The 20856-nt window shown below is 44.2% G+C and overlaps 1 protein-coding gene across 1 annotated transcript in view; it reads right to left on the bottom strand.

The window, feature by feature from the left end:
- The window catches only part of ALK (ALK receptor tyrosine kinase), a 146981-nt gene that overhangs the window by 15471 nt on the left and 110654 nt on the right, over nucleotides 1-20856 (bottom strand). The window contains exons 14-18 of the mRNA XM_044438852.1: nucleotides 19095-19202; nucleotides 12860-13046; nucleotides 4549-4639; nucleotides 3410-3474; nucleotides 2366-2495 (exon numbers count right to left, since the gene is read on the bottom strand). Coding sequence (XP_044294787.1) covers nucleotides 2366-2495; nucleotides 3410-3474; nucleotides 4549-4639; nucleotides 12860-13046; nucleotides 19095-19202 — 581 coding nt within the window. The remainder of the gene's footprint in view (nucleotides 1-2365; nucleotides 2496-3409; nucleotides 3475-4548; nucleotides 4640-12859; nucleotides 13047-19094; nucleotides 19203-20856) is intronic.

Genomic DNA, 20856 nt, shown 5'->3' with positions numbered 1-20856 from the left:
GCTGTAGAGCAAAATGTCTGGAGAGCCCCAAGTTGGGAACTGGGTCTCTTCAGCCTGGAGAAGAGGGGATCTGTTGGCAACATACAGGTATGTGAGGGGATGTCACACAGAGGTGGGTAGAAACCTGTTCTCCCCCTGCAAAGGAAGGCAGGATGTGCTCAACGGAGCAAGGTTCAGGGAACCAAGGTTCCATTTAGATGCCAGAAAGCACTTCCTGACAGTCAGGACCCTGAGGGTCAGACTAGATGGCCCGGGAGACCCCTTCTGACTTTCTATGTTTCTAAGTTGCCCATTCCTGCACTAATATAAGCGTGGTTTTGTGCTATGTCTGCAATGGTCCATTCTTTATAACAACAGAACTCAAGATCACTGAATGACTGGCAGCAAACCAAGGAGAAATGAAAATACTTATGGAATTTGCTGCCACTTGATGTAGTGATGGCTACAGTGTGAAACAGTAAGGGTTAGATAATTCATGTGACTACAGGTCTACGAGGAATCAAAGAGCCTCCAAGTTTATAGGAAAGGTATCTCTGAATGCTAGTCCCTCGGGGTCCTTGCACTTGCCTTCAGGGCTTGCTAGTTGATTTGTTGCAAGAACCCAGTTGGGCCCTGACTACCGGAAAAAAGCAGTCCAGGCTGATCCTTAGTCTGATCTAGCAGGGCTTTTCCCCAGCCCACATTTTCCATCCTGTTTCGAACTCTGTTTTACTATTAGTTTTCTGTTTCTTGGGGCAAACCTCCATTCATCAGTTTTTATTGCATCTTTTCAAATATTTATTTTTCTTACCATTCAGCTAGTCAAAGTGTGACACTACTAGAATCCATCACATATTGTATCTGTCCTGACTACTGGTGCCTGTAAATTATCTGCATGATGAGGTGGGAGGAAGCAATTACATGAAGTTAACATCTCCATGCAGTTGGTGCTGGTTTGTAATGGAAATACATTATAGTAATTTAAAAGCCATTTTAAAATGAAGGCACTATTCACAGTGTTGCTCTCAACAGCACAAATTGCACATCCAGACTTTTCGGTAACATTTCCAAAGAATTCCGTCTTAGGACCAGTTCTTCTTCGTGGTCTCTGTCCATCACACATGTCGCGACAGAGCCCATTGTTGGGAAATTTCTACAGCTACTCGAAGAACGACAGTTACAGGAAAGCAACCTGACGTTCCTTTTGCATTTTCCAGGGAGACTGCCATGCTCACCCTAACCCAGTGATGGCGAACCTTTTAGAGACTGAGTGCCCAAACTGCAACCCAAAACCCACTTATTCATCGCAAAGTGCCAACACTGCAATCAAACCTGAATACTGAGGTTTTAGTTTAGGAAAAACAACACCCAGCCAGTCCAAGCAACTATATATCTATCCTTGGCAGCGCAATGACCGGCCATGCGAAAGCTCGGATGAGTCACGGCTAATGTGTCGTGGCTCGTGACGTCATCGCCTGGTGCTGTTACTCCTTTCTGAGCATGCGCATGGCCCCTATGTGCACTGTTATCCGATGCTCGGCTGCTGGGGTGACTTGGCTCACGTGCCAACAGAGAGGGCTCTGTGTGCACTGCGGCACGTGTGCCATAGGTTTGCCACCACTGCCCTAACCCCAACCCTAACCCCAACCCTAACCCAAACCCCAACCCTAACTTTGGAACCATACGTCATTTCAATATATTTATGAAATGTAGTATGTTTATGCAGTGCCATTTCCTTGCATTGAGGAATAATCATGGTCTCTTGAAAGCTTGTAAATTTTGAAATGCCAGCAACGATCAAATCTAAGAGATCCCTTCCATCCCAGTGGACAAACACAATATCAAAACCTCCTGGTTCATCCCTTCCTTTCCCAGTCAAAGATGTCTTTTTAAAGACCCCCAGGGTTTTCACAGTAAAGCTGTCAAAACTCAATCTCCCTAGGAAAAGTGTGTGTCTCGCAGGGAGAATGGACATTTGCACTTTCCGGAGCTCCTAGAGGCTCAAGACAAATTGCAAAATGTGCGCCATAATGGGAACTAAATGGATAGCCAGGAAGGTTGGGATCTTGCTGCAAACAGGGTGTGAGTCCCCTCAACTCTTTTCCCAACAGATCCCTCCTATCTTTGGTTTCCCATCATAGTTCACCTTCTGACAGCTGTCCAGAGGAACCACAGGATAAAAAGTGGCTTACTTAAAGTTCAAAAAACCAAAAGGAAAAAAGGGAGGCAGAGAAAAATAGGATAACTACATCAAATGCAAAGAATTTTATTTCAAGCTAGTAAAGGAGAGACTAAAAACCAGGCCAGGTTTGAGTTAGTGTGCGGTACAAGACAAAAAGGAGCTACAGATCTCAGATTCCAGGGTGAAACAATCCTTTTTCCTTACCGGCCTAGGCCGTGTCTCCCTCAGGAACGACTTCAAGTCTCCTCCAGCCATTAGCTCCAGCAGAATAAAGCGTGGGAGAGCCTGCAAACTCACCCCGATGCAGCGCACGATGTTCTGATGGTTGAACTTGCTGAAAGAGAGATTAAGAGACAGCTCTGAATTTAACATTCAGCTCTGATCCTGAAACAATTTAATAACCAACAGGTTACAGCTATTGGGCCTGGTTGCAGAATAATACTGCAAGACCAGACAAGACCAGTGCCCGTGCCTCCAAGAAAAAAACCAAATTTCCGTATAGTGAAGGCTGCTCAGCATGGAATAGCTGACCTAGAGAGGTGGTGGGCTTTCCTTTGCTGGAGATATTGAAGCAGAGGCTGGGTAGCCATTCAAGGATGCTACAGCTGCATCCCACACTGCGCAGAGCAGAGGGTTGGCCTGGATGAACTCCTTCCAGCTCCATGATTCTGCCTAAAAATGGTGGGCAGCCCCCAGCCACGGCGGCCACCATTGCTCCACATCAGCCCTATCCCTTCAGTACTTCCCTAAACTTTGGAGCCATTATACAAGGATGTAGGAATGAGCTTACTATTTTCCAGTGGCAGTTCCAAGGTAATTGCCATCGCTGAAAGTCAACATTCACTTTGGGAACATGTTATTCTTTATTACTGTGTGAGGTCGGTGATGTATAGAGTCCAAAAAGATTTTACAGGAAGCCAGGAAAACTATTGTTTGAATCTTGCCTCTGCCATAACTTCACTAGATAGTTTCCTTAAGCGAGTCACTGTTGCTCAGGCTTAGCCCCACTGACTATAGTAACCTACCTTGGAAGGTTGTTGTAAGAATTGGAACAGGATAATACACTTGAGTCTCTCTGAATGCTCTTATATAAATGATTAAATGAATGAGTTAACCTAAGAAATGATCAGAATGACTTTGGCTGCATAAACCAGGCAAAAAGGCAGTTTCTCTCCCCCCACCCCGGGCTTTAATTTCTGTTGATGTGTTTGAAGTGGAAAAGCCATTGACCAAGCTGAATTAACATACCTGATTATAAGAGCTTCCATGAGGAAATCTAACTCATCTTGCTCTGAACAAACCTCTGGCAAAGTCTGGGCAAGAAAGAAACAAGAGTAGAAATATGAACAAGCTGGTTTTTTTTTTTCCTTTGTGGATCTGTATGACCCAGCTACAGATGCTACTTCTTGCATAAGGATATCTTCCTCCTTTTAAGAGTTGCCGCATTTTTATAGACTAGTATTTCCCAGTCTTGGATCTGGGGGATCTTGTTGGACTGCACCTGTTTCACACTCCTGAGCCATGCTGGTTGGGGATGATGGGAGACGTAGTTTAACAGCATTTGGGGACTCCAATCTGGAAAGGCTGCATATAGACAGAGGTACTCTGTACCTAGGAGCTGTGGAACAGGGGGAAATAGCATGAAAAGTTTTCCCCATCACTACATCTCCATGTGATGAAAAGCTACCATTGCTGATTTTTGCCCATAGTGCCAATCCTAATAATTTACAGAGGATCGGCCTTCCTCAAAATGGTTCCCCATCCACATTTGGGATGTCAACACACATCAGCCTCAGCTCGTGTAGCCAGTGGTCAGGAGTCCTGTCATCCAAGCACCATTAGCCTGGGTTGGTGCTAGGCAACATTTCTGGCCCAGGTGCACATCCGGTCATTTGATAAGTACTACGGGCACCACCAAATGCTTGCCACTGGATGCTTCACTAGTGACCAGGGACATGTGTCTTGGGCAAAGACTGAGTACAAAGCAGAGGTGGGCCTTAACTCCAGGTGGCATCTGAAATGTCCATCTATAGGTGGTTCTTGCAAGGAGCTTGGGCCTCGACGTATCTCCTTAGTTGCTGAACTGAACTGATCACGATTTTGTGAGAGTTTCTGGATTTGTAGGCCTCTCTGAATGGCCATATTCAGAGCATACACACTTTCCTCTCAGGGAAAATCAATCCAGTCATTTCATCTCTGTACGTTTCAAAGCCAAAACTCTCTGGGTGATTCACCACAACTCAGACCTTCCATTAATGACAGATCAGCAGGCAAATTTTTAATGGCTTTCTTGTTTGCCTCAACCCACTACACTTTCAATAGAATATTGCACAAAATATGCCCTCAGAGCACTTCCATTGATCCCTGCCAATGATTTCTCCACTTACTTTTACAGCCACTTGCAAAGGACTGGGGTCGCTGGGGATCCCAACCACCTGACCTTCGTACACCTCCCCGAAGGCTCCATGGCCTAAACCCCTGGGCAGAGCAGAGAAGAAACAAAGCTGTCAACATATCTTGTATAGCTTGCTGTGTCCATTTCGAGCAAAATGAAGTGAAGTCAGGATGGTGTGCATTCTGTAAAGTTTTCATCTCCTGAGCAACATCAATATTGAACATTCCCATTGAAAGGACTCACTGCTGTGTTAACTGGGCTTACCTGTTCGGCAAATACCTGTGACTTGAGTGCCTGCTTACACAATGCCAATAATAATAATAATAATAATAATAATAATAATAATAATAAAAAATAATGGAACTGCTTCCTCAAAAAGGGGATAAAAAGGGACACAGATTTGTACGATATTTGCATATGTTGATTTATATGTATATGTGAACATTTCTAAAGAATGATTATAATTTAAAAAGCAAAAGGCATGATCACCTGCATATTTAGATTGAAAAACTGCCTGCAGTTATAGGGCATGCTGGGAGTTGTAGGCTTTTTGTCAGTCCAAACCTGCATGGGATTGTGCCTAGACCAACTCATCTCTTATGGAATAATTTTCTGTGGGAAATGACCTGCAGTTTGACCTGAGGAAGTGGGCTGTAGCTTATAATCTGTAAGATTCCACAAGAACACACTAACAGACTCTGTCCCCTCTGGAACTAATTTAAATGCAAATACAAGACATCTTGCTGTATTAGGAAAGACTGTGCCTAGCTGGGCTGTAAGCCTGCTCAGATGCCAACTGTTGAGATGCTACTTCTGGGTCCCTGCTTTTTATTCTGAGAGTTTTTTTACTTTAAACTGGGCTTAAGTAGGCCTTGCCTTCCAACAGACGACTGTGCTCTGTAAAGTAGGACACATGGCCACCCTAACTGTGGTGTTTTGTAGCTTGTTCTGTGCTCCGTCTCTTAAAAGCTGCGTTAAAAGGTGGTTAAGTGGGAGAGGGTTGTCATAAACTTATGGTTGGTACTAGTAGCCACTCATCAGAAGAACCTGCTAGAAGAACCCACTTAGTCTCCCCTGAAAGACTGCCTGAAGGCAATGTGCCCTTTAAGATTGCTGGCATCCACTTTACAGATGAAGTCAAACAGCTCTAGTTTGACCCCCATCATTCTGAGTATGAAGTTTAATGGCTGAATGCAAAATATGTATAGACCTTAACTGTCTTTTGGTGGTAAGCATCTGCAGCTATAATTTAACTGGACCCACCAGCAGGTTCAGCACAGGGGAAATATATTCCTAGCACCTGCTCCCAGTTAGCAGTCTTGCATCTGTACCCTGAACTAAACCAAACCATTTTCAAAGCTAACTCCATTTCCCATGTGTTCTAGTAATCTAACTTAGAGGGTACCTGAGTATGGACAACTAAAGTTGGGTTATCTCTGTCCAAAACTGGATGTAGCTTGCATGGTAGTTAACGTTCATGGAAGCCACTCTGTGCCATCAAGACTGCTCATTTCTCCAGTGGGGGCTAGATCTAGGAATGCCATGAAACGGTAGGGTTGCTCCTTTAGGGAGAGTGCAACCTTCCGGAGGAGAGCTTGAATTCTACTAGCCTGGATAGAAATCACTCAGAAATCGTCCTTTCTGTGATGCATTACAATTTACAGGTTCTCATCCAGTATATCACTAAACACCAACACCAGTTTGCTGCTTCCACCACTTTATCTAATCAAACAAGAAGTAGAGTTGGGAGTCATCAACATATTGGTGCCACCTCAGTTCATATCTTCAGATGACCTCACATAACCTCTTTAAGTATATACTGAACATCATGAAATAACAAGATGGGATTCTGCGGGACTGAGCAGCATAAATGTCAGGGGGAGAAAACAGATGTTTCACAGTAGCACCTTCTGTAATTGTCCTTTCAAGGAAGAACTGAGCTACTGCAATGCAGTACCCCCAATTCCCAAATTAGCCAATCCAGAAAGAAGAAAATCGATGTGTTTGAAACATGGTGTTGGAAGAGAACTTGTGAATATCCGAGCCCACAGAAAGGTGAGTTAATGGGTCCTAGATCAAATCAAGCCACAACTTGCCCTGGAAGCAAAATGATGAAACTGAAGCTGTTGTAGTGCGGGCACATCCTCACAAGGCAAGACTTAATGGACAAGACAATCATGCTAGGGACAGTCAAAGGCAGAAGAAGCAGAGGAAGACGAACAATGAAATGGATCTGCTCCACAGAGGAAGCCATGGCTCTGCATTTACAAGAGCCAGGAAGGGCTCCAGGGCACCCACTCACAGAGTCACTGTAAGTCAGGGATGACCTGACAGCAAGTGACAACAACGTCCAGAAGGATGCCGAGGCCAATGGCACTGGAGGCAGCTGGAAGATGCTGTTGTGGGCAGTACTGATGGCTACCGAGCAGTCCATGAGAATCGACGGGGCCCTGCCCTCTGCCTCAGCCCTGGCACAGGCCACCCAGCAGAGAGGCCAAGCTGGTTTCTGTCCCGATCGCTCTCGCAGCTGTGGCTACAGTTTGCTGTCTGGCACACAGGTAGGCTCCATCTATAGAATGGAAATAACCAAATTTTGCACTGCGCCCCACCCTCACTGTACAATCATTGTGTGCCAAGGCTAAATTATTACTGAAGATGTTGATTTTTTTTAATAAAATGGGCTTCACAATTAATTATTAAAAGAACACAGACAATGAGCAAATAAATGAATCATGTACCCCGTTAAGATGGATTTTCTCCTGTGGGCTCATTACACAAGCTTTGTGTCACTGCTCGTTCCAGCCTACGATTAATAAAAATGTAAAAATGTTGTACGTGCAGCAGCAGTCAAATTCCATGTGATTTTTGTGAGTCCAGGGCTACCATATTTCAAGTGTGGACTTGCTGAATTTACAGCTCTGGCAGGTTTTAATGGGGGCGGGGTGGGGGTACGGGGAATAAGGAGAGGGGAAAGAGAGCAAAGTGCCTCACATGTTAAGGGGGACAAAACTGGCTGGGTGTATTTGTGCAGACAGGGAAGGATTGAAAGCAAACTTCAAAATGCCAGGAAACAGCAGGAAAATAAGCAATAAACACAGCATAGAACAACATAGGCAGCCCCCTTCCAAGAAGAACAACAGAGGGAAAATACCACATCAATAAAACAAATTTCATCTCAGAAACCACAGTCAATGATATTCTAGAAATCAACATAACACTAAATAAGAAATGGAATTTTCTGTACTTCAAAGGGACACTTGTGGGAAAAGACAGCATTTTTTGACATGTATGTGATGGTTTAGTTGTCCAAGAGACAGGAACATTGCAAACTATGAATTTTATTATTAGAACTTTAACATATCAATACACAGCAATGAACTTTTCATGTTGTCTAGAGGCTTGCATCTAAGGGTTGTCCGAGCAGCTAGTTTAAAATCAGATTGTTACTCATGTGCCACACAGGATCCTCTGTCAGTAGTCATGCTACTGTTGCTGCAATATTGCATTCCCCCAGGATGCGAGTTGTGATTTGTTCTTCATTGGGAAAACACAATGCTTCTCTCAGCCACTTTTGCAACTGCTGGCTGCAAAGAACAAATTACAGAGAATAACTGTATAACGAGCTGGTCTCTGGGTGCTCTAGGAGGCTGAAAAGCCATGCGGAGGCAGTTTTACAGGAGAAGGTCAACCCTTCCTGGCTTCTTGCATCTATTAATATCTGTAGGGTTGATAGTGGAAATAATTCTGCACTCAGGTCATCATCTGCTGTTGTGTCTCTGCAGAAAGCAAAATAGCACCGCTGCCTCCAGGAACCTGCCAAGTTGGCATAAGGAAAAAGAACCAAAGTAGGCATGATGTGGGAGAAATGCATTGTGGGAGTGTGGCATCTGGGTATGGGTCCAGTTCCGACTAAAGCTGACAGCTGTGAAATCTTTTCAGGCATGTTTTTTAGCTGGAGATGGATAGAGTAATATCTCACTGTCTGGGTTCAGACAACACAATAAAGCATACTAAAGGTTGAGCTTGAGTTATTGTTCAACCATGGGTTGGTGTTGAAATGTGGGTTATTCAGCTGTCTGAACCCAGCCATACTCACAAACCATGGTTGGTTAACCAAAAACAGCCCACAGTTCACAATGCAACAAGAAGCCATGGGTTTGCTTCATGATTGATTGTGGTTAATAAACCATGGTCTGGTATTCTGGTGGGAATCAGAAAACATGATAACGTATGATTCGACAGCAACCTGCAGTTCAAGGACAATGAGCAGTCAATGAAAACCTTCATTCAGCCTTGCATGTGAGTAATAGTATCTGAACCCAGCCAATTTCTCACTTTTGTAGAGGAGGGTTTCCACCCTTTTCCATTGCTCCATTTTGCCAATCCAAATTGCACCCCACCAAGTTGTGATCAGTTTTGCTGGAAAGTGCCACAACACCTTGCCAAATACCGTAACTTAGTGGTAGAGCACATCCTTTGTACACCAAAGGCTTGATTCCTGACTGCTCTAGTGGAAAGGATCTCAGGTCTCAGTTTTTTCCTTTTTGCATGAAAATTTGTATGTACTTCTATGTGTGTATTTCTTTTTAACTGTATGCATCAGTTGTGCAAGTCTTTGAAATACACATAATTTTCTCACGATTAAAGTGCCTTTGTGTGCATTTTACAAAAAGATACAATTTTAATGCACACTGTTCATGAATCACATTGCAAGTTTGGAAATGTATGGACTTTGACCATTGATTGCAATCAAGTCTCTGTTCAGTTCAGGAGATGCAAAATGGGTAATTTGATTAAAAATGGATTGAAACAAAGTTATCATGTATTCCTACTAGTATGAGACTGTTGGCACTTCTGACTTTCACTCATTTCTTTTAAGGCTCCTGGCCATGTATGGCAAGCTCTAGGATATCATTATCATCATCACATCACATTGCATTCATGCCCTCCCTCCCTCCCTCCCTCCCTCCCTCTTTTGCTAAATAGCAGAAGCTCCCTGGCTGGTTTACAACAAGGAACCCAAAGTGGCTTACAAGATTTTCCTCCTCTCCCTTTTAGCCTCACAACAACAACCCTGTAAGGTAGTTTAGGCTGAGAAGCAATGATTGACCCAAAGTCACCCAGTAAGGTTCAGGCTCAGTGGGGACTAGTACCTAGATCTCCTGAATCCCAATCCAACACTTTACCCACCATGCCACAATGTTAAATGGTATGTGTTCTGACCCGCCTGTGCCTCCAATTCAGTTCAGTCATAATTATTATTTCTTATTGTTAATATTTATATACTGCTTTATCTGTTAAAAAGTCATCAAAGTGGTGTTCAACCATGTGGATCAATAAAACAAGACTACAGGCAATCCATGTTCCAAGACCATGGTGATGGCCTTCCCTCAATGCAGCGACAAGATACAGAGTAATGCTTCCACTTTTGTTTCTCACCATGCCCCTGCTTTATAGATACAATAAATCAAGAGTTACTTCTGTGCTAAACTTTCCCTACGCTTGATGAAGGATCCGAGGCCCCGTGCTTTTCTTGCCATCCTGGGAGCACACAGCATGGCATGCTTTTCCAGTGATCAAGCATCATAATCACATAGCTTTATAAGTCAAAACGTCCTTGTCCTAATAGCAGCTATCAATTACTCTTGGTGTCAGCACCGAAAGTCATTCTTATCTGCACAGAGCAATCCTTGTGTAAAAAATAAAAAGTAAATACAACTTATAAGCTCCCTTATTACTTCCTTCTGCCACTTTCCTCCGCTCTCTGCCAAATGTGATGATTCCCTCAGCGTCAGTGTGGGGAAGTCAGCATGTGGGTGCGATACGAATGGAAGGGCAGCTTCTGGGTCTCACCTGGCCCGAGTGGTGCCACGTGCTAGTTCTGATGGATTAGGTGCAAAACGAGCTTTGATTATGAAAGCCCCCATGGTCAACCTTTGATCAAGGGATCTCGTGTACTGGAGTGGAGGAAAATAATCACCTCCATGCCATGGCGAAGCTGAGGGTACAGCAGTGGAACATTTTCTCTGACCCAGAACGAAGCAGCTGCCTACCTCTCATCAGGGCAGCAGCCAAGGGGCACACGGTGCTCCCGCGGCCGACGTGGGGCCAGAGCGAGGGGCCGCTAGCACCATGCCCACAGCACCAGCTGGTGTGAAGGGGTGGTTTTGTCCTAGAGTTACTTCATGCTATTGCTGGGTCAGCACCGTGGGATGCAGCCCTCCCAAGTCGACCCCTCCTGCTCGTTGGGGTGGGATGGAGAACTAATCTACTATGGGAACTAGTAAAACCCCAATTAAGGCAAATCTACACCAAAAAGTGGGCATATTTAACACTTCAGTTTCCTACATAGCATAGTTTTTAATTTCTTTCTCTTCTTTTAGGATTGTTCTTTATAGCACACAAGAGCACCTGCAGGGAGGTGTTCCCCATGGTATGTAAGCACCCCCATATTTAAAAACCTTTTCCTCCATGCTCAAAATCTCCCTGCTCAAAATCTGGGCATGCGGATAAGAAGCAGATACTGAGAAGTTGGTAACCTTTTATTCTAAGTGCTGTATCAATATAAATTGAGATGAAATAGCCTCTTGTTAAATTGGGAAATGAGTCTTCAGCCCATCCCTTAGAAGGGTATCACTTGTTATACTGAGGATGCAATGCGTTTTGTACTTGAATGCAATATTTGCAATTATTTTCAAGCTAAGTACAACCTTCCTTTGTAGCTATAGCAAATGGATGATTTTCTTTGCAATATGGCACTTTTTACTGGTTGATCATAGATATGTAGCATATGGAACAGCCAAGTTTCTTGTCCTGGCTCTGCAGGGTTGAAGGGATATATGTGAAACAACACTAGGATTTTTTTCCTTCTTTGTTGTGGCCACATCCTGTGGCCTCTCAACCTTGTCTGGGGGCCCATAGGATTATTTGGAGCCCCAACTCTAGGGTCCTGCAACCTGGGAGCTGTGTAGAAAGGATGGTGCCAGCTGCCTCTCTGAAGATGCAACTGGATCTCAGAGAGGAGAAAAAGGCTGGTGCTGGGGTGAGGAGGCTAGGACTGGGAACTTACACTGTTTCGGATCAGTACCTCAGTCCCCCTCCCCTCCCCAAAAATGGCCATCTAGAAGAAACTCATAGCAAGAGGCACTACAGCAGCAAAGACTGCTGCAGGTGTGCCTTGCTCCATGCCTATGATAATGAGCATGGCTGAAAGATGTTATGATTCAGCTGTTGTATGCTTTGACCAGGTTTGGAGCCTTTTAGACTCCAAAACCAATAATATGCATTGTTTGATTTCTCTCTCTCTCCCTCTGTTGACTTATTGCCTTTCAGTGAATGCTTCAATTTCCACATGTGCATTTTTAAAAAAATTGAACATGTCTGTATGTGCATACAAAAATATACAAACACAGAGTAATTTGCCCCTTTGCAGTGGGGAAATCAACTGAATATGAGTTGACACATGCTTTTTATGCCCCACTAGGGACATCTCTAAATATACATAGAAAAGAGGGTTACAAATATTTTTCTCATACCATCATTTCCTTTAACTTAATAATGCTTGTTCTGGAAGCCCAGATGTGCTAATACCATGCCAGTGGGATTCTTTCCTCTTTCTTTAGCCCCAACCTTTTGTGGAGGGTGAATTTTGTGGGGTGGGGGGAACAGCTGGGAGGGATGGTTTAACCTCTCTCCCTGCACATGGTGGTCTGTTTTGGATTAGGATCCTACATGCTTATGCTAAAGTAAAAAAGGAAAAGTTATGATAGCTACACACTGAAGGTAGCCTGTAGTTAGAGGCCACAGACTGGCTTTCCCATCTCTGGGTTTCCGATTGTCACCATAGCAAAACAGATGCACTTGCCAATGTCACCCTCGCTGCCAGGAATCCAGGTGCAAGCAATGAGAGACCCCGCTAAAGGTCATTGCATCAGATGCCAGCGCTCTCTAAGAGCTGGGCAAATGGTGGCTGGTACCAGAGGAATTACTGAGTTTTATCTCGGAAGGCTTTTAGGATTACCTGCAAGAAACAGATGGTGAATTTTTTTGCCCACCTGGCACTGGGGCAGGTGGCAAGATCAAGGTTTCTCATCCATTCTTTGCTGTTTACAAGCTAAGTACAGGAGATGGCTGGAACTGCAATAGTAGTCTTGCATGCTTGCGAATGAAGATTGTGAATGAAGACGGTGTGTCTGTGAATTATGATTGGCCTGAGCCCAATCAGAAGTGAATGGGTGTCGTTACTCATGCACACCTGCAGCCGTGTGTATGTACGCACAAATAAGTCAGACAGACTTGTTTACCTTATCAGAGCAATATTTTTCCGGGGAACCTCTTTGAGATCACTAATGGAAGTGGTCTTTCCTGCAAAGCAGTAATTGGGATTGTAGTCGGTCATGATGGTGGAGGTGCGCAGCTTGCTCAGTTTATACTCAGGGCTCTGTAACTCCATCTGCATGGCTTGCAGTTCCTGATGTTTCCGGCGGTACACTGTAAACAGAACACAGCAAATTAGGGATGTGGGATTCCCCTTTGATCATGCGTCAGATCTGTGTCAGATGGTGATTAATGCTGTGAAGGCTCAGCCCACTGCTGCGGATCTCACTCTGAGTGGAGCATCGGGCTTAAGAAGCCACATCTGCAGTGATGTGGGTTGCAGCCCACGAAGGGCTGTGCTGTTCAGACACAGCCCCACAGAGTGACGGCCAGGAGGAAGGCGCAGGTGGGGAGTGGCACACTGATCGCCTGCTACTGCTAGGAGGAGAGGGAGAAAGGACTTGTGGTGTGTCACGGCCACAACTAGGGGGATCTACCAGTGAGATGGACAGGCCTGCAATGTGAGGAGTGAGACCGCTTCTCTCCAGACCTTGATTCACTCTCACAAACGCTTTTCCTTATAGCATGTTTTTGGACCATGTGTGATTAATCCTCAGGACACATCAGGGCCTTTTAAAGGGAGGCCTAAGGTAGAATGAGCCTCAGAGGCTCTACTTTATCTGACAGCATCTTGTGCTGGTGCGTGCGTGTGTGTGTGTGTGTGTGTGTATGGGGACTCGCTGTGAGTGGCCTGCTCCACCAATTCTGTTCCACAAGCAGCTCAATGGATTCTGTTCCACACTTGATCAATGACTATAATGCCAGAACAATGCCATAAAATATATGTTTTAAAATTTAATTTTTTAATTTCACCAAACAGTTTGCTTCCAGCTTAACCACTTTTTTATCTTTTGAATAATTGACCATCTTTATTAAGCCTTCCAAAGTACCATGGTAATAGATTACAAGGGTTTGTGTGACATCTTGTCAGTGACAGATTTGTCAAGGTATATTCATGTTTTTGGACCGTGATCAATATAGCCCTGAATCGTTTTTCATCTTCAGGTAGATCCTCAAAGAAAATCAAACACAGAAACGAGGAATTTGAACAGCTTCAATTTATAAAGGCAGTTTTCATACTGCTTTGTCAAACTAGGGTAATGGAAAGACCCACACAAGGCACAAACACATCCATGATTATTCTTAATTTAAATACAAGCTTTCAGACCCTGATATTGACCAGTCATATTCCTTGCATGATCATATCTCTGTCCCCTGGAATTCTCGATGTCAATATTAGTCCTCTGAACAGTGCTGATGACTTTTTCACTTTCATTTTCTTCAACAAGAACAAAGCACAAACATCACTCCTTCACTTTGCCTTTCAAGTAGTACTGGGGGAAAAAAACAACAGTGCAGATCTGATTTGCATGAGAAATATCACCAACAGAGCCAACACTAAGGGGAAAGTACTTTTTCACTTTAATCTCTTGAATGAGTTTCATATGAATTTCATTCCCCATTCACTCAACTCAGGCATCACATATCTGCAAAGGAAATGTATGAAACACATTTTCTTCTTCTTCTTCCATGATTTCTTCAAGCACTGCTCAGGAAAAGGATCAAATGTGACAATAAGGTCCAGTGTTCCAAGGCAATTTTCATTGTGGGATAATCCTAAAGTCTGGTTATTACCATTAAGAGGAAGTCCTTTTTCTGCAAGAAATGTAACAGCAGTAATGTTCAAGTGTTTCCAGCATTTGATTTCTTCACACATCTGGCTGTAAGAACGGTCTTCTGCTGTCTTCTTCCTTAACATCTGGACTAAAATGCAGTTTTGCTGTGAAATGCTGTTTTCATACTCCTTGGTTTTTTTTCTTCATTTTTTTCCAATTTGAGAAACCATCTTCCACAAAGGGAGTTTTTGTTGCTCTAAATTAGTGAAAAACTTTGAAGACAAAGCAGAATATAGGCTGTTATTCTGTTGTTGCAGAATCTAACTGGTGTTTCCAATGTTTCTCCCATTTTCTAATATTGGCACAAATGTGGAGGATGACATGCAGCAAACTGATTTTGAAAACACTCAAGCCAGAGCTTCAGATTTTCTATCAGTATTGCAAACATATTCAGATCCTTTGCTAATGTGGAAATGTTGTATTTCTTGAGTAATTTCTGAAGGTTCTTTAGCAGGACCTTTGTCCACATAATTCTGCTGGTATGGTAGATTCAGGAATCTTCCACTGGTTTTGGAATCTGGAGGTTCTGGGCCACAAGCACTGATTGTGAGAAGAGAAGGACCCCTGAGGAGATTCAGGGTCTTCTCCAAAGACTGTTGACATGTTTTCTGAGACAGGAAACACTGAAAAACTTGAGTACATTTTGGGTGTTTCTTCACTGCTTCTTCTCAAAGTCTTTTTCCCCCAGCAGCTCCACTTCCAAAATGTCATAAAGACTTGCAGGTGCAAAATGCATTTATGGTTGGGCAAGCCATGTCCTGTGTCAGGTTCCTGAAAGACAAATAACATAAAGTTTCCCATTAATGATCCTTAGCCCAAACCTAAACATTTTCCCATGAAATAACCCTTACTGTTTTTTGACAAAGTTAACTTAGGTGATATAAATTATATTGAATTTAACAAGTATTTGCCAACCATCTCTCTCAAAAGACTCTTTTATAGAGGGAGCAACTTACAGAGTGGGTTGGTAGTTAAATTTCTTTAAAATAATGATGGCAAAAGCCATCATTACATTAAAACTTTAATCCCGCCTTTTGGGGCCAATGAGTACATCTGGAATGTGAAGGGAGTGCCATGGCAAGTGAACAGTCACAACATTTACTATTGCAACCAAATGTTCATTTCACAGAAGTCAAAAAGACAAGCAACTTGCCCAAGAACCTCCATAAAAGGTTGTGGTGGGGGGTATAAAGCCACCTGAACCCACCGTCTTCTGTTCTAACATTTCACAGCAGGCACGTCATCTCCCTAAGTCACCTCCAAATAAAATGCAGCGCTGATATCCCACATGCACACGACCCGTCCTGGCCCTCCCTTTTTCCTTCCTGCACAGGACCTACCTTGCCTTCTTCCATGGAGGCACAGCTGCAGCTTTTCACTCGCCTTCTCCTCTCCTTGGAATCCATGTGCTCCCCTGGGGTGGTGTCCAATGACAGCTGTTCTCATTCCCTCCTCCATGGGGGTCCCACCCAGTCAGGACTGTCCTCTAATTATTGGAGAAGCAACCAAGCAGCTATGACTGGCCACCCGCTCTCCTCTTGCTTGCCACGTCTGATTGAACTGTTCTTCTTCTCTTGCCCCTTTTCTCTGATTCTGCTGGCTAATCAGAATGGGTCAAGAAAGTCTGAGAAAACTATGTTGGTGGGAGTGAAGAGAAATGGTGGGCATCATTCTCTATGACTGCAGTGAAGGGAGCAGACAGCAAAGAGATGCCTGCGGGCACTGTGCTGAAGACCCCGTCGCATGGGTCCAACTACGGTTGAACGGTGTTGCTGCTACTGGCATGGCCTGTGGCTCTGACCACACCACGAAGGCAAAAGGGCACGACTGCCCCTGAGTTTGTGCTGTGACTCTTCCCATTAGGTTTGTGGGGCTTGTTGGTGGGATCCTGCAAGAAAAGCTGGCAACAATGTAGTAACTCCCATGCTCGAGGGGCCCCTTCCATGCATGAGGCCCCCTTCATATGTGAGGCCTGGGGCAATTGCCCCCTTTAAAATGCCCAGGGGGACACAAGTGGCCAGTTTCAGGCAGCGGCTGGGGCCAGCCTCTCCAGCAGAGCCCTCTTACTCTTCGCTTTCACAGTGGACTAGGAAGCACCTAATGGAGCATGGCAAGAAATTGAAATTGGCAACCAGGGGCCCACATATGTCGAACATATGCATTAGGATAAGCTAAGATTCCTCTCTCCCTCTCAGTCTCCACCCTACAAATGCTTCTTCTACTTAATGTCTCTCACCTTTCTTCCATGACAGGACTTAAGACTGCACACATGTTATCCCCAGGTAGTCTCTCCTGTCCAAGCACGAACGAGATTGACCTACCATGTTTTAGCAAAGTGTTTAGGCCATGGCAAGGTATTAAGCTTCCTCAAGAGGAACTCGGGGTTTGTTTTGTAATTTGGGAAGGCAGTCCTGGCACGTGCCAACAGTCACAGTAGGTCTGTGCAACCTGTGGGGGCAGACAATGCATGGACAGGAGCTCTTGGTCCCTTCGCCCGGTACAAAGTAGCATCTTGGTAGGGACTCAAAACCTGCCTTCCCCAGATGAGTGCTCTGCCCAGGCTGGCTGCAAATGATGGGAGTTGCATTCCCAATTATGGGAGCTGGATCTGGAGGGCCCCTGGAATTCTTTGAGAATAATTTCAGCAGGATTTTTTGAGCTACATTTTCTTTCTTATATTTCTGGTGCTTTTTTGTTTTGTTTTGTTTTTGCCCTTGGAAGTATTTTCAGATTTGCAAAGGGGACAACTAACTTTTTGTGGATTCCGAGCTTATCCAGTCAGTCCTTGTTCTGACCTTTCAAGATCCTGTGGGAGCTTTGCCTGCCTAGGGGGAAAGTGCAGACCAGAATTAATTGGACATGCAAAAAGTTACTTTGAAAAAGTAATTGCAGCTGGGCATGAAAGTTCCCACAGCACATTCTCAACTCTGGGAAGATTAACACCGGGCTGTAGTGGTTGAGCGGTAGACATGGGTGCACAGCGTCCCACGTCTGTTCTAATAGATAAGTTACTCAGCTGTGTGCAAGGGTGTGGGTAGGAAAAACTGATGCCATAATCCTGTTCTAGTCATTGGAGTAAAGTTTTGAGGTCATCTCTACCACATGCCTCTTGCTTTTAATAGCGAAATAAAAGATGTTCTTTCCATAAAAGATGTGAATGTCCAAGGGAAATGCACAGACACTTTCACTTTAATTTCTAAAATTCCAATGGAATTTAATTTGCATCTCATCTCTTGCCTTGCTGAACTTGGGGATAGTAAACTGGCAGTCTATGGGCCTGATCCATCACTAGACCAAATTTCATTGGTCATAGAATTGTAGAATCGTAGAACTGTACAGCAGTAGAGTAGTAGGGTTGGAAGGGGCCAGAAGGCCATGGGATCCAATGCCCTGCAGGACTCCTAGTTAAACCATCCCTCTCAGATGGCTGTCCGGTTGCATCTTGAGCGCCTCTCGTGTGGAAAAGTCCACAGAGCTGGAATCCAACTTCTGCTCTGAATTCAACAAAAGTGACATTATGCAAGCCACTTCTTCTGAGCCTCAATCTCCCATCTTCAACAGTGGGAATTGTGCTGGCTTGGCAGGATTAGTGTGAGGAACAGAACATAAAATTTGTGAGGTATTGTGAACAGCCCTTTACTGTGGCTATTAAATTGCTTACCGCTTTTACTTTTACAGAAACATTTCTGGTGTCAGCAAAATGCGTCTCAGATGTTTCAAACCACATCTCAGGTACTATTATTATTATTATTATTAGTGTACCCTCAATGCTAATTGCACTTTATGGAAGATAAGAAGACAGGGCCCTATTCAGAGTGCTTAACTATCTATAATTTGACATAAAGAGACAAAAGAGGAGGGAGACTATAGGGAAAGTTGAGGCAGGGATAAACAGGGAAAGAATATTCAAAGGTAGCTGATGGCCACTCACTCTCTTTCTTGCTGACGTGGGAACTGAACACAGGTGACACTGAAACAGATTGAACGCTCCATTTACTCTACCATATGACGGCTTTGCAAGTGCTTTGGCCTACAACACCCATCAGTTCTGACCAGCATATCCTATGAGGAGTGATGGTGGGAGTCATGAGTTGAAACATCTGGAAGCCCACCAGTTTCATGCCCCTAATCTATAGGGAGCCAGTCAGAAGAATACAACATGTGAGCCATCAGACTGTACAAAAACCTACACATGGCAAAAAAAAAACAGAATACAAGAAAATACAGTTCTAGTGTATAGACAAGACAAATTGCCCCTCCTTCTTGTAACTTTGTCCATTAGTGGCTGGGTTGGTTGCATGAGAACGATGCCCACCTCTCCAATTACATGAGCTAGAAAGCTCTAACTCTGCAACCACAACTGCTGCCTAAAATTATCCCAGTGATAACCATCCTTGCCTTATCATTTACAGTTAAAGAGGAAGGAGGCACATCGTACAGGGACCATGGATGATTTCTACATGCTCTGGGCAAAGGAGGAACTCACCTATCATGATTCCCGAGAAGGCAAGAATGAGAGCGGCAACCAGGGCTGATGTCACTACAGACAAGACCAAGGAGAGCGGGGGATTCTTGGTGGGGAGAATCAGTTCAGCTGGAACAGATCACAAAGGTGGGAGACATTAGTTGTTCTCAGAGCCATGCTCCCCGCCACACACAGAGTCGCAAACTTCAGAAGTGGCAGTTACATGGTACCTTGCAAAGGGCGTGGACATTAGGGCTTCTTTGCACAATGCACTTTTGGAATGTTGCATGGTAAGCGCACACCCAAGCAGGTAATGTGTGAATGTGAAAAGGTGGTGTTTGAAAAAGTACATCTGTGCAGCCAGGACTGGTGTTTATATATATTCTATAGTTTAATTATATATTTATTACAACAATGCACCATAGCATGATGTGAGGTGATGCACAGAACATTCTGTGTATTGGATACTTCATAGGCCCTGTTATCTTCCATGTTTCCCATTCCACTTAATAAAGGAGTGGGTGTCTTTACTTACTCTCACACAAATGGAGTGTAGTGGTGTGGCTGCAACAGGATGACAGCACACTCCGGGGATGTAATCCAGGATATGTCTCCTATGAGAAGGAAGACTCATCCATGGAAGGTTCTTTCCTCCACCTGATTTTGGGGGATGCTCCCTGTTCCTGCATCCAGACCATTTGATCCAGCAGAATTTCTGGACTCCCTGTGTAAGATTCTCAGGGGGCTGTTGTGGGAAGAGTGGGGATCAATGCAGCTGATCCAGCTTAAATTTGGAGCCAACCCCTAGTATCCAAAATGTTTTGAAGGGCAGAGGCAGGAAAGCTGTTAAGCAGATTGCATGCACACACCTGCAGGCCTGCCTAGTGCCCTGAATGAAGTTACCCATATAGTAAGGCCATCTTGGAGGTCTTTCTCCAGGCGGAGCCCTCAGAAGACAGATGACAGGGCATTCTCAGTTGTGGCACTGTCCTCTTCCATGAGAGTCAGCCTGGCATCCTCCTTCACATCTTCTTGCCCCCATGCAAAACCCTTGCGGTTCTCCAAGTTTCATATTGGCTGAGCTGGTTGTAATTGCATGCAGTTGCTGCTTTTAATTATTCTGACATGTTAATATTTTTAATTTGTCATTAAAATGTTAGGTTTTATAATTTATTTGATGGTAGGGAATAGTATAAGTTTGACAACAGGTGTGCGTAGCTGAAGCCATGGCTACTTTTTCTGTAAGTGGGGATAAAAGACTAGAGTGGCAGATTTTGCAAAGGCCTGGCATGCACACCAGAAGGTCACTGTCATCATCTGATACACAGAAACAGAGTGAGTCAGAACGGGTCTCCCGGGCCATCTAATCTGACCCCCGGCTCCAGCCAGCTCTGCTCACGACATGCCCACCATGTGCATGTCCAGTGGTGTTTGGTGGTTCCATTCAGTTATTTCACTACAGACAGACACCCAGTTGGTGGGTGGACCAACTCTCCAAAATCATTTGCTTAGTGACCAATTAGTTCTACTTTTCTTCAGCCTACCTCCTTGCCACCCACATATATTGTTTCTGGGGAGAAAAAGTCTTTCTGATCTGAAGGAATCTTTAAAAAGATAATATTCTACTGCCCTTCCATTGCTTTCTCAGCTACTTTCACTCTGAGTTGAAACTGACAGCAGCTTTGATTTCTGGACTTGCCTATTTAACATTTTCTCTCCCCCAGTTTTTATGACTTTCCTATCATATCCATTGAGTGCTCATGTTAATTTTCTGATAGAAAAC

Source organism: Varanus komodoensis, unplaced genomic scaffold (genome assembly GCF_004798865.1).
Source record: "Varanus komodoensis strain SLA01 unplaced genomic scaffold, ASM479886v1 scaffold1, whole genome shotgun sequence".
In the NCBI taxonomy this organism is placed as follows: domain Eukaryota; kingdom Metazoa; phylum Chordata; class Lepidosauria; order Squamata; family Varanidae; genus Varanus; species Varanus komodoensis.
Note: the sequence above shows the minus strand (reverse complement) of the source record. Positions and strands in the feature narration are given on the sequence as shown.